At 35.6% G+C, this 14488-nt stretch overlaps 1 protein-coding gene across 1 annotated transcript in view; it reads left to right on the forward strand.

The window, feature by feature from the left end:
• The window catches only part of SNTN (sentan, cilia apical structure protein), a 14651-nt gene extending 2236 nt beyond the window's left edge, over positions 1-12415 (forward strand). The window contains exons 2-4 of the mRNA XM_053688989.1: positions 2355-2395; positions 6640-6779; positions 12173-12415. Coding sequence (XP_053544964.1) covers positions 2355-2395; positions 6640-6779; positions 12173-12331 — 340 coding nt within the window. The 3' untranslated portion in view covers positions 12332-12415. The remainder of the gene's footprint in view (positions 1-2354; positions 2396-6639; positions 6780-12172) is intronic.
• The last annotated feature ends 2073 nt before the right edge of the window (positions 12416-14488 follow it).

A 14488-nucleotide genomic window follows, 5' to 3' on the forward strand; every position in this document is an offset into this window, starting at 1 on the left:
TGAAAGCTGGCGCGGAAACAGGGGCATCAAACTCCTTCGGCCCCATTGTCTTATTTAGAGGAGCAAATCTAGGCTTGTTACTGAAGCAGAATGTTTTTTAATGTTTTTTTTAAAACACATAAATATTTTTATTTTAATTGCTGTTCTATATTTTGACCTACAATGTCCTTGTATCTAATTATTATTTAAACATGGCTGAACATTGTCTTATAGCTTTTTAAAACTTGGTAAAAATGACCCCCTATCCGATATGTGACAATTTAATTGTAATTAGTTGTATAAGGTATGTATAATATTGGGTAAGAGACAAAGGCCCCAATTTATCAAAGTCTGGCGGACCTGATCCGACAGTGCGGATCAGGTCCGCAAGACCTCGCTGAATGCAGAGAGCAATACGCTCTCCGTATTCAGCATTGCACCAGCAGCTCACAAGAGCTGCTGGTGCAACGCCGCCCCCTGCAGACTCGCGGCCAATGGGCCGCCAGCAGGGGGTGTCAATCAACCCGATCGTACTCGATCGGGTTGAATTGTTGCGATTCCTGTACGCCTGCTCAGAGCAGCTCAGAGGGTCTTTGTGACCGCTGCTTCATAACTGCTGTTTCTCGTGAGTCTGAAGACTCGCCAGAAACACGGGCCGTCAAGCTCCTTTCAGAGCTTGATAGATAGGCCCCAAAATGTATAATGTAAAAAGGTTGTAAGTCATTACACAATTATTTTTCAATCATTTTGGAAAATCAAAAGAATTATTTTTTACTTTTTGTAAGAGATAAAGCTGTAAATGATTACTTGTATAGTAATTCCATGAGACCACAAAGTGCAGTTTTATTCCTAAAAAAAAAAAAAGGGCTTTTAGGTTGAATAAAACTCAAAAGTTATGTATTTTCAAGACTGAGTAATCCAGGATAGAAAAAAAAATGAGAATGAAAGATTGAACATGGCTTTCGCTTTAATTAAATATGCCCCAAAAGCGCTTTTTGATGTGTAGTGAACATGATCTTCGCTGATATATAATAAAAAAGTCATTGAGCCTACAAGACTGGCAGAAATGTCTTGCCATTGTTAAAACATTTTTTTTTCAATATTTCTTATTTTGTGTCAAAAAGTGAAATCTCAAAAAAACAAAACAAGAAATACAGAAGAAGAAAGGTTTAAAAAATAAAGTTGTTTTGATTTAAACATTGAAACTAGATTAACTTAAAGGGACAGTCTACTCCAGAATTTTTATTGCTTAAAAAGATAGAAAATCGTTTTATTACCAATTCTCCAGTTTTGCATAACCAACATGATTATATTACTATACATTTTACCTCTGATTACTTTGTATCTAAGCCTCTGCAGACTGACCCCTTATTTCAGTTCTTTTGAGAGAGCTGCATTTTAGCCACAGCGTGAGCATAATGTTTTTTATATGGCACACATGAACTAACACCCTTTGGCTGTAAAAAATGTAAAATGCATTGAGATAAGAGGCAGTCTTAAAGGGCATAGAAATTAGCATATGAGCCTACCTAGGTTTAACTTTCAACTAAGAATTCTATAAGAACAAAGCAAATTTGATCATAAAAGAGAATTGGAAAGTTGTTTAAAATTGCATACCCTATCTGTATCATGAAAGTTTAATTTTGACTAGACTTCCCATTTAAAGGACCACTAAAATCAAAATGAAACTTTTATAATTCAGATAGAGCACACACTTTTACAACTTTCCAATTCATATCCATTATCTAAATATGCACAATGTTTTTTTATGCACACTTTCTGAGGCACCAGCTCCTACTGAGCCTGTGCAAGAGTTCACAGTGTAGAATTATACTAGTTTTGATTGGCTGATTGCTGTCACATAAAGCAGTGGGAAGGACAATAAAACTAACTGAAATTTAAACTAAGTGCTTTTGTGTTTGTCTATTTATTATACATTTATTGATTATGATATGCTACTGTGTTTAGTGATTGTTTAATGTAAAATGAGGTTTTGCAAAAGCAAAACCATTTGGTGTTTAACCTGTAATATGGAGATTCCCTATAAAATATTCTCTCCCAACACTCACACTGGGCGGTTGATTTCTGCTGCATCCTTTTTTATACATAGCTTTTCAGTATTGGTGATGGTTTCAACAAGCAAACACAGCTGTTTCAAATTTCAAAATAAATATATAAATGAGCTATTTGTTAACAATTTAATACATCCCAGGATCATTGGGAATATGTTAATAAGGAGAAAATATTACAGTACAATGTCACTTTTGCTTAATAAAGAATGTTATTGTAGCACTAAAATTTATAACTACAGAATGTATGCCTTTGTGTTTTATAGGTATATTTTTAATTATGTAAATGTTCTTTTTTTATTGTAGCAATACAATACCAATTTCAAAACAACTGTCTTCTATAAAAGGTAAGAATTCAGTTAAATTAGGGTAGTTTATTGTAATGATAGTCATATTGTGAAAAAAAGCTGTGTTAAGGGACCTGCTTCCAGTATGGCAGGGGCCACTAGCCCCCCTGTGGCCCCCAACAATGATCCCCCTGTTATCCCTCGTGAATTTCCTCTTCTATAGCTCCTTCCAGTGCCAACAAAACCTCACAGTGCCCGGCCCACTACAAGTCCCAAACCTCCCACAAGCTGCCTGGTACGGCCCTCCCATCGCAAACCCACCAACAAAACACTAATGGGCTTTTGAGAAGTGCACCCCCGCCAATACTTTCTGGCGATGCCATAGTCTGCTTCTAAAACAAGCTTTGGTAAATTTTCACTTTTTAGTGTGGAGACTAAGCTTTACATCATTTTAGGTGATGTATTTAAAGGGATACTGAACCCACATTTTTTCTTTCATGATTCAGATAGAACATGCAATTTTAAGCAACTTTCCAATTTACTCCTATTATAAATTCTTTGTTCTCTTAGTATCTTTATTTGAAAAAGCAGGAATATAAGCTTACGAGCTGGCCCATTTTTGGTTCAGCACCCTGGATAGTGCTTGCTGATTGGTGGGTATATTTAGCCACCAATAAGAAAGCTGTACCCAGGTGCTGAACCAAAGATGGGCCGGCTTCTAAGCTTACATTCTTGCATTTTCAAATAAAGATACCAAGAGAACAAAGAAAAATTGACAACAGGAGTAAATAAGAAAGTTGTTTAATATTGCATGCTGTATTACAAAAGAAAAAAAATTGGGTTCAGTATCCCTTTAAGGAAAACCTAGGGTTGTGTCTGGATGTTAAAAATAGCCGGTGCTACCACAAAACTCTATATAAAGGTTAGATGGTGCCACTGAAGATAGAGGGGATTACATCTTTATTTTAATACTCATTCTTGCTTTATTTTTAAATAACCCTTTCCACTCATTCACCTCTCCCCATGTCCTAAGTAAAGCAAACAACATGTAAAAAGGGACTTTATGTTGACATCTTTGGGAATTTGGAGCACTACAACAGCCTTCCAGCATTCCTACAACATATACTATCTATGGCCCTGTAAGCAAGGACTTTAACATCCCAAGGCACCTTATATTTTGTTCAACTGGGTGTCGAAGTTTACAGCATATATAATGTAAAATCATGGCAAAGGGAATACAAATGATACCCACGTACCCAGAGACTTAGATGCACATTCTGCTTTGCTTTCTAGCATATCCAGCTTTATCAGAAAAAAATAATAATTCTGGGGTCAATCTAATGATTTTTCTACAAAATTTACCATTAAAGTCTATAGGGATTTTTTAACTCATCTGAAAAGCTTTTCTAAAACAGTGTTTCTCAACTCCAGTCCTCAGGACTCTTCACATTCCAGATTTTCATTATATCTTAACTAGAGCACAGGTGAAATAATCATCTGAAAGGTGAGAACAGGTTAGTAACCATGGTTACTGATCAGCTGATTATTTCACCTGTGCTCTAGTTAAATATAATGAATATCTGGCCTGTTAAGGGTCCTGAGGAGTGGAGTTGAGAAACACTGACCTAAAGGATTGTGATTGACCATATAGGATTAAAATCACACGCTGTTTCTATTGTACACATGGAATCCTTCAGGGCCATGCTTCTGAGAACATTCACAGAAGGGACACCCTAAACCACGAGTGACCACCTTTTTTAGAGTATGTACCTGGATTTATGATAATCTAATAAAAATCTAGCATGGTGTTAGTGGTAAGTATTATGGGAGTAGGCCAAGGACATCACTACATGTGACTTGCCAATAAAACATTTTTGTCTGCCATCTTGGGCAAATACCAAGGTTCACCACTCTTACATAGACATTAGACACTATGGGCTCATCAAACAAGCTACAAATGCAGTTTTGGAGTGCCTTCTGCTATAGGCTTATATGAGCAAGCCTGCAGACGATAGATAAAGGGGCATGAAACCCCAAATATTTATTTCCTGATTCAGATACAGCCTACCGTTTTAAACAACGTTCCAGTTGACTTCTATTATGTAATTTGCTTTGTACTCTTGGTATCCTTTGTTGAAAAGCATACCTAGGTAGGCTCAGGAGCTGTGAGCTAGCTGCTGAGTGGTGGCTGCACATATATACCTCTTGTCATTGGTTTACCAATGTTCAGCTAGCTCCCAGTAGTACACAAGATACCAAGAGAATCAAGCAAAATTGAAGATAGAAATAATATGGAAAGTTGTTTAAAATGGTATGCTGTATCTGAATCTTGAAAGAAAAAAATGGGTTTTATGTCCCTTTTAGAAGCAGCGGTCATCAGACCACTGTTTCCTAACCTATACGCCAGCTTTGAGCTTAAAACTGCACACCTTACACAGCAATTTTGCCTTTACTCAACATATTAAATAGGCTTGTAATTCTTAACACATGTAAGTTCAGTTCTCGGGCTATATTTATCACACTTCAGATGCAGCTTCGGAGCCTCAGCGTGCTGGTTTGCTCAAAAGATCATGCAACACTAGTTAAAAAGCAGCAGTCTTAAGACTGCTGCTACCTAACCACTCCGCCACCCAAGTCATTCTGATCTAACCTTGATGATTGACAAGCCCTGCTCTCACGCAGTTGGTTGTGCAAAAGCAGGGAGCATTGCTGCACAAGTATTTGCTTCTGCAAAGGTGAATGCGGGCAGCACATGCTGGGGACCTTGACCATCCAGAGTATAATAAATGGAGGCCTTCTTATTAAAGTAAAATCTTAATTCATTTAAACAGACGGTAAAACAAAGTTAAACTTTTAAGAGAAAGTCAGAACCTGTAATTTTATGCAACTTTACAATTTACCGCTATTATCAAAATAGCTTTGGTCTCTTAATATACTTTGTTAGAAAACCTACCTAGGTAGGCTTAGAGGCAGCAATGCACTACTGGAAGCTAGCTGGTGATTGGTGACTTCACTTATATGCTTTTTGTCTTTGGCTCACCAGATGTGCTCAGATAGCTCTCAGTAGTACATTGCTGCTCCTAAGATTAACTAGATTTACTCTTAAACAAAGGATATCAAAATAATGAAGCAAAATTGGCAATAGAAGTAACTAGGACATTTGTTTAACCCCTTAACGACCGTGACGTACCCTGTACCTTGCTGGTTGTTAAGGGATTATATCTCTATTAGACCCTCCCTCCCCCCAGAAGGCTTGCTAAAATAGCGGACTATTGAAAGCGCCACCCCTATAGAAAGACCAGCGATGTACAGGGTAGTTTGCTGGTCATTAAGACATTGAAATTGCACTCTCTATCTGAATCATTAAAGATTAATTTTTACTTTACTGTCCCTTTAATTGATGTGTCAAGGTAGGAGGTCTGTACAATGACTTTAAAGATGAAGACACAGGTTATAACATTATTCATCAAAATATGAGTGACCGCATTTGGATGGACTGTTGTAATAAATAGGCAAAATGGAAGATTGACTTGGCTGAAAGCCTATCCCTTCACTGATTCAGAAAGATAAAGGAAATGTATGTAAAATATTCTACAAAAGAATAAAAAATATATATTCTAGTAATTACTGAGCCAAATAAAAATGTCCTCATTTTTGTACCTTTAGATAAAACCAATGAATGCTCTTTCTGAAGGTATCTTTTAAAGGGACATATGACTTTTTTATATTGATTCAGACAGAGCATATCATTTAAAAAAAAGTTTTCAATTTACCTATAATTTTAAATGTACTTGATTATCATAGTATTCTTTGTTGAAGAGATGTCTAGATGGGTAGCGTGCACATTTCCAGAGCTATACATGACAGGAAACACTGCTGCCACCTACTGTTCTTGCATAAGTATAACATAGGGTTACAAAACTGCTGCCATATATTGTTCTAGTCACGTGCATGCTCCTAAACCTTCCTACCTGGTTTTCAATAAAGGATACCAAGAGAACAGAGTAAATTTGTTATTAGAAGTAAATTGGAAAGTGTTTCTTCATTTTACAGTCTCAATCACGTGAGACATTTGTGGAGGTTTTATTTCTCTTTAAAAAAAGGTTCTTTCAAGGGGATAATGTCAAAATGTTTTAGTGATTTATAAGACACTGATTTATAATATGCATTTTCTGAAGAAGAGGTATTTATTTATGACTAACAATAATTCAATCTTTTAAAATATGATTAAACTACAAACACTGTAAATAATTCCATTTAAAAAAACTGTATGGGTTTTTTAGTTTTTTTTTTTTTAATATCAGCTCTAGGGAAAGGCTCTGATCTAGAGAAAGCATTTGCCACAACAATCCTTGTTTACAATTCACATTCAGACGATGATGGGAAAATGTACAAGAAAGAGGCTAAAGAACTGCTGCAAACTCAATTTCCGAATTTTGTACAGGTAAATAAATGGTTAAACCTTTTAAAGGGACACTGAACCCAAATTTTTTCTTTTGTGATTCAGATACAGCATGCAATTTTAAGCAACTTTCTAATTTACTCCTATTATAAATTTGTCTTCATTCTCTTGCTATATTTATTTGAAAAATAAGGCATCTAAGCTAAGGAGCCAGCCAATTGTTGATTCAGTACCCTGGACAGCACTTGTTTATTGGTGGGTGAATTTATCCCCCATTTAGCAAGAACAACCCAGGTTGTTCACCAAAAATGGGCCGGCATCTAAACTTCTTGAGTTTTAAATAAAGATACCAAGAGAGTTAAGAAAATGTGATAATAGGAGTAAATTAGAATGTTGCTTAAAATTGTATGCTCTATCTGAATCACAAAAGAAAACATTTGGGTTCAGTGTCCCTTTAATAAAGGTTTTGAAAAAACTTTAATTTATATGAATTAATTGATATAAACTGGAACTTTGAGGCATTTTCAGTATAACCTTAAAGGGACAGTGTACCGTTAAATTTTCTCTTCTTTAATGTGTTCCCAATGGTCTATTTTGGGCTAGATTACGAGTGGAGCACAAAATTGCGCTGACGCGAGTACGATATTTTGCTCCACTCATAATACCAGCGCACACAAATGTGAGCTGGTATTTGAGATGAAGCGCACTTCCATAGGCTTCAATGAGCCTCAAGGTATGAGAACCTAGCGCAGCGAAGGGGGTAAGTCACACAGCGATGGGCAGCAAATTGAAATTTAAATGTATATGAATATATATATATATATATATATATTTATGTATTTATTTATGTGTTTATATGTGTATATACACATATTAACACATAAATATATATGTATATAAGCATATACATATATATTTACTGGGAACACACAGTTCCCATAGACCGAAATATAAAATATTAATAATATATGAAATAAAATGAAAGATTGGAACGGCTTTTCTAAAAACAATTGTTGCGGTCAGGATTTCTAGTTTCTTGTAGTCATGTTAGCTTTAAGGGATATCACGTAATATATATATATATATATATATATATACACTGTATATACAGTATATATATATATATATATATATATATATATATATACACATATATTCAATTTACATATGTAAATACCTGTCCCGCCCACTACCTAAGGACTAAACAAACGATTATGTTGTGCATAGTCAAAACTAAGCGGGAAATGACAGATTTGCAGTTAACACCTTCCAAATTTTTTCATGAGCTGGTAAAACGTAATGCAAAAGAAAGTAAACGGTATAAAATGGTAGAGGATGCAGGATTTAGACAGCCAAACTTATTAGCGATTTAGAACTGCTGATGATTATCAACAAGAATGTAAATACGGCCTGAGTGTTTTTTTATATATTATTCTATCCAGCACACAGGTAGTCTTCCTCTTTCATTAGATGACACACACACATAAATATATGATGAATAGGGATGGGCAAATGTGGCTAAACTGAAATCCGAATGGTAGAATGAATATTCTTTGGATAGTCATTTAACACAATAGAATATCGATAAGAATTCAAAATTCATTAAAATTTGAAAATCTAGTGTTATGTTATGTTTTTAATGTTGCTTTCAAATACAAATGTTGCTTTCAAATTTGAATGTTGCTTTCTAATTCGATTGGTCATTATAGTTTAAATGAACACATTTGAATTTAGTATATTTGATATATTATGAACATTCTAAATTTGATTTTATATTTGAAAATAAAATAAAATTTAAATATTCCAACAAATATTACCGAATGTTAATTAAAATCTGAATACCAATATTCAAAATTAAAATATTAGAATGTTTGATAAACATTCAAAATTCTATTTGAACGGGTAAATGTATAAAAAAATAAAAAAATTCGAACGTTGCAAAATATTCGCCCATCCCTAATGAGGAAGTGATTGATGGATGCATCCTTGTGATGTATTCTGAGGAGGGTTCCAAAAACTGTTCACAAATATTCAAAGGCCCCTAGTTATCAAGCCATCAATTGCAAATACGCTGGAATTCTGCAGCGTATTTGTGGCGAACCTGATTCGCCTTAGTTATCAAACCCTAAAGACTGGCAAAAGTAGAATATAGTGACGTAACATACGATCCGCCGGACTCAGTCTGACACAGATCGATGCTTACATCACTACAGATGTTCCGAACGCAAGTTCGGCACTATCTGACTACTTTTGGAAGTTATCAAATTTCTACCAGGTATGCTCGGCACTTTTCCGGCCCAGCGTACCTGGTTTTCAATCCGCCGCCCTAGAGGCAGCGGATGCCATAGGAATCAATGGGAGTCTGAAAGCAGCGAAAGTTCATGTTCGCTGCTGCCCGATATCCCATTGATTCCTATGGGAATGTCTACACCTAACACCCTAACATGTACCCTGAGTCTAAACACCCCTAATCTGCCCCCCGTACACCGCCGCCTCCTACATTATACTTATTAACCCCTAAACTGCCTCCCCTACACTTTTGCCACCTACATTATATTTATTAACCCCTAAACCGCCGCCCCCAACGTCGCCGCCACTATATTAAAGTTATTAACCCCTAAACCTAAGTCTAATCCTAACCCTAACATCCCCTAACAAATATAATTTAGATAAATCTAAATAAATATTCCTAGCATTAAATAAATAATTCCTATTTAAAACTAAATACTTAACCTGTAAAATAAACCCTGAGCTAGCTACAATATAACTAATAGTTACATTGTTTCTAGTTTAGGGTTTATTTTTATTTTACAGACAAGTTTGTATTTATTTTAACTAGGTAGTATAGTTATTAAATAGTTATTAACTATTTAATAGCTACCTAGTTAAAATAAATGCAAAAGTACCTGTAAAATAAAACCTAACCTAAGTTACAATTACACCTAACACTAAACTATAATTAAATTAATTACCTAAATTAAAATAAATTAATTACAATTAAATAAAATTAACTAAAGTACAAAAAAAACACTAAATTACAGAAAATAATAAAATAATTACAAGAATTTTAAACTAATTACACCTATTCTAATCCCCCTAATAAAATAAAAAAGCCCCCCCAAAATAATAATAAGCCCTACCCTATACTAAATTACAAATAGCCCTTAAAAGGGCTTTTTGCGGGGCATTGCCCCAAAGTAATCAGCTCTTTTACCTGTAAAAAAAAATACAATACCCCCCAACATTAAAACCCACCACCCACACACCCAACCCTACTCTAAAACCCACCTAATCCCCCCTTAAAAAAAAACTAACACTAACCCCCTGAAGATCACCTTACCGGGAGAAGTCTTTACCCAACTGGGCCAAAGTCCTCAACGAAGCCGGGCAGAAGTCTTCATCCAGACGGCATCTTCCATCTTCAAGACATCCGACGCGGAGCATCCTTCCAGGCCGACGACTACCCGACGAATGAATATTCCTTTAAATGACATCATCCAAGATTGCGTCCCTTGAATTCAGATTGGCTGATAGAATTCTATCAGCCAATCGGAATTAAGGTAGGAAAAATCCTATTGGCTGATGCAATCAGCCAATAGGATTGAGCTCGCATTCTATTGGCTGTTCCAATCAGCCAATAGAATGCAAGCTCAATGCTATTGGCTGATTGAATCAGCCAATAGGATTGAACTTCAATCCTATTGGCTAATTGCATCAGCCAATAGGATTTTTCCTACCTTAATTCCGATTGGCTGATAGAATTCTATCAGCCAATCGGAATTCAAGGGACACCATCTTGGATGACGTCATTTAAAGGAATATTCATTCGTCGGGTAGTCGTCGGCCTGGAAGGATGCTCTGAGTCGGATGTCTTGAAGATGGACCTGCTCCGCTCCGGATGGATGAAGATAGAAGATGCCGTCTGGGTGAAGACTTCTGCCCATCTGGAGGACCTCTTCTGCCCTGCTTCGTTGTGGACTTCGGCCCGGTTGGGTAAAGACGTCTTAAGGTAGGGTGATCTTCAGGGGGTTAGTGTTAGGTTTTTTTAAGGGGGGATTGGGTGGGTTTTAGAATAGGGTTGGGTGTGTGGGTGGTGGGTTTTAATGTTGGGGGGGTATTGTATTTTTTTTTACAGGTAAAAGAGCTGATTACTTTGGGGAAATGCCCCACAAAAAAACCCTTTTAAGGGCTATTTGTAAATTAGTATAGGGTAGGGCTTTTTATTATTTTTGGGGGCTTTTTTATTTTATTATGGGGATTAGATTAGGTGTAATTAGTTTAAAATTCTTGTAATTATTTTATTTTCTGTAATTTATTGTTTGTTTGTTTTTGTACTTTAGTTAATTTTATTTAATTGTAATTAATTTATTTTAATTTAGGTAATTCATTTAATTATAGTGTAGTGTTAGGTGTATTTGTAACTTAGGTTAGGTTTTATTTTACAGGTACTTTTGTATTTATTTTAACTAGGAAGTTATTAAATAGTTAATCACTATTTAATAACTATTCTACCTAGTTAAAATAAATACAAACTTGCCTGTAAAATAAAAATAAATCCTAAAATAGCTACAATGTAACTATTAGTTATATTGTAGCTATCTTAGGGTTTATTTTATAGGTAAGTATTTAGTTTTAAATAGGTATAATGTATTTAATGCTAGGAATATTTATTTAGATTAATTTAAATTATATTTAAGTAAGGTGGGGTGTTAGGGTTAGGGTTAGACTTAGGTTTAGGGGTAATAAATTTAATATAGTGGCGGCGACATTGGGGGCGGCAGATTAGGGGTTAATAAATTTAATGTAGGTGGCAGCGGTGTAGGGGGGGCAGATTAGGGGTTAATAAATTTAATGTAGTTGGCGTCGGGGTCCGTGAGCGGCGGTTTAGGGGTTAAACACTTTATTTAGTTGCAGTCGGCTCCGGGAGCGGCGGTTTAGGGGTTAATACATATAATGTAGGTGGCGGTGGGCTCCGGGAGTGGCAGTTTAGGGGTTAATAACTTTATTTAGGTGCGGCGGGGTCCAGGAGCGGCGGTTTAGGGGTTAAACACTTTATTAGAGTTGTGGTGGGCTCTGGGAGCGGCAGTATAAGGGTAAACAGTATAGTATAGTGTGGGTGCTTAGTGACAGGGTACCAACAAAGCTACAAATAAGCCGAAGAGCAGCGACATCAACTAATCAGATTAGTTAACAACAGTCCGCTGCTCATCGCTCCGCACTTGGTGCGCGGCTTTTTGACAGCTTTCTTGATAATTTTGGAGAACGTATTCAGGTCCGCGGCAGCAATGTTAGGCGATCTTAGGCGAGCGTATTGGTGCCGGCGAATGCAGGTAAGTTGACAGGTTGATAAATAGAGGCCAAAGTGTCTGAATCTTTATTTATTCATTTATATTAATCAATGTTAAACCTAAATGTGTATTGCTTTCTATCTTCAGGGCCAAGAGACAAAGCCTAAGTATAAAGAGATAATGTCTAACTTGGAAGAAGACAAAGATGGGAAAATGGATTTTGAAGACTTCATGGTGTATTTGCTCAGTATTTCTATAATGTCTGACTTTTTTCAAGAAATCCGAAAAGTGAAGAATACAAAATAATAAAAAAAACATTTGTACAAAACTTATAATGTGAATAAACAAAATGGGGCAACGTATTTGATTTAAATATAATTCTCAGGTAAACTCTGTGTTAGCCCTTTATGTAGAGTGAGAGGTGAGTGTAGAGGTTGGAAAAAAAACATGTGTTGCAAAAAATATTTAATTTTCCTTTATCTTTGTATATATATATATATATTTTTTTTTACCAAAACACGTAAAACATGCTATCTTTTAGATCTTTATTGGAATATCCACATCTAGTTCACATTGTATGGAACTGTATTGCATTACTAAACATGCTATCTTTGACAGCCTTCTTTGTTGTCCAATTGATTCATTATAAACATATTTGATGGCATTTTATCACATCACTATAATTAAATATATTGAAAGCTATCAATTATAGTTTGTCTGGCATAATACTCAATTTATAGTACTTTAAAGAGGCACTGTGGATAAAATTGCCTCCCCTTTATTGTGCTCTCGATGGTCCATTTAACCTGCTGGATTGTATTTAATTCTTTACAAACAACCAATTTACCATTATTTTGTTATTTGAAATAGCTGATTTTGCCTTTTGAAACCACCACCCATACTGAAAATATGAAGACAGGTGTATTATTTGTAGAAAATATATGAAAAAAGAGGTAATAACACTAATTACCTATCAGTGGTGGGTAGGAGAGATAAATTGTTGTATCTGAAATCAGGGGCGTATTAAGGCATAGGCCAACAAGGCCGGTGCCTAGGGCAGCAGATTTTTAAGGGGCAGCAGAATTTTGAGTCCCTAGGGCCACTCTACTGAACTCAGGACTGGGTGGGTAAATTAACCAATTACTAATGACTTAAATGGCTGGCCCGGCTATTGCTATCCTATGGGATTGTATGTGGGTCCGCATGACGTGGTGACAGTGGAGGCGGAGCTAACTTGCGCAGCCTGGCCTGGACTGAGAGGGAATGCGGTATTCTTCCTGGCTCCAGTGCGTGATTGAGACTCACACAGACTACACAGTGCAGTGTGCACTATAAGGTGACCACTGTGAAACAGCATATGCCTTTCTCCCTTCAATACATCTTCATTAGGCATTAAAATAATTAAACGGATTAGTCACTAAATACTTGTGCATTTACTGTTTGTCTATCTTTTACATGCAAAGAATAAGTATTTATTGCTGAATCTATACAACTATGTGACTTAAAACACAACTGAAAATATGTTGTATGCATTTTTATACATTCAGAAACAATACAAGTATATACTTTATTATGATTGTACCATGCGACAGCAGAATTTTGAGTGCCTAGGGCAGCACAAAACCTAAATACGCCCCTGTCTGAAATAGCTGGTTGTGCTGGTTGAACTCTCCAGCCATAATTAGCACATCAATTCACAACTATTAGGCTGTGTGTTTATACAGAGACAACATGAACAGATCTGCTTTCTCTGCAGGCTTAGCCAATTTATATTAGCATGTCCTTGAGAACAATAGGTGATTCTTTTAATGAGCAAAACCACCTATTTCAAATACATGAGCAAAGGAAACTATATTTTATGGCACCAATTTAGTCTATCTTTTTGTTTTTTTATTAAATTATAATGCAATAAATCTGAATAAAAAGTTAAAACACTATTATACTATATTTCTGTAACAATGTGAATAATTTCACTGCAAGTAAACCTTTTTTTAAAAAAAATGTATTTAGTTTTTAATAAATGCTCTATTTACTGAATATTCTGGCACCAAATACACGTATTTGTAATTTTAGTGGCAGAATTTACTCAAAATTATTAAAAGCACAAAATGATTTTCTCTTGCTAAATTATTACCTTGTTTACAGGTTCAAACTATTCCATAGGCCCAATTTAACCCATTAAAATGATCTATTTAAAGGGACAGTTTACTCAAAAATGTTCTCCCCTTTAATTTGTTTCCAATGATCCACTTTATCTGCTGGAGTATATTAAATTGTTTACAAGTATTTCCATTACCCTTATATTGGCATTTGAAATAGTTAATTTAGCCTGTGGCATCCCCACCTTTCCTGAAAGTGTAAACACAGGCAGCAGAAGAAATTACAATTCCAGTGAGGTTTAGAAGAGATAAGGTAATAAATTGTTATTTTCCATTGTTCTCTCCAAGTATTGGTGATTGTTTT

Source organism: Bombina bombina, chromosome 7 (assembly GCF_027579735.1).
Source record: "Bombina bombina isolate aBomBom1 chromosome 7, aBomBom1.pri, whole genome shotgun sequence".
In the NCBI taxonomy this organism is placed as follows: Eukaryota; Metazoa; Chordata; class Amphibia; order Anura; family Bombinatoridae; genus Bombina; species Bombina bombina.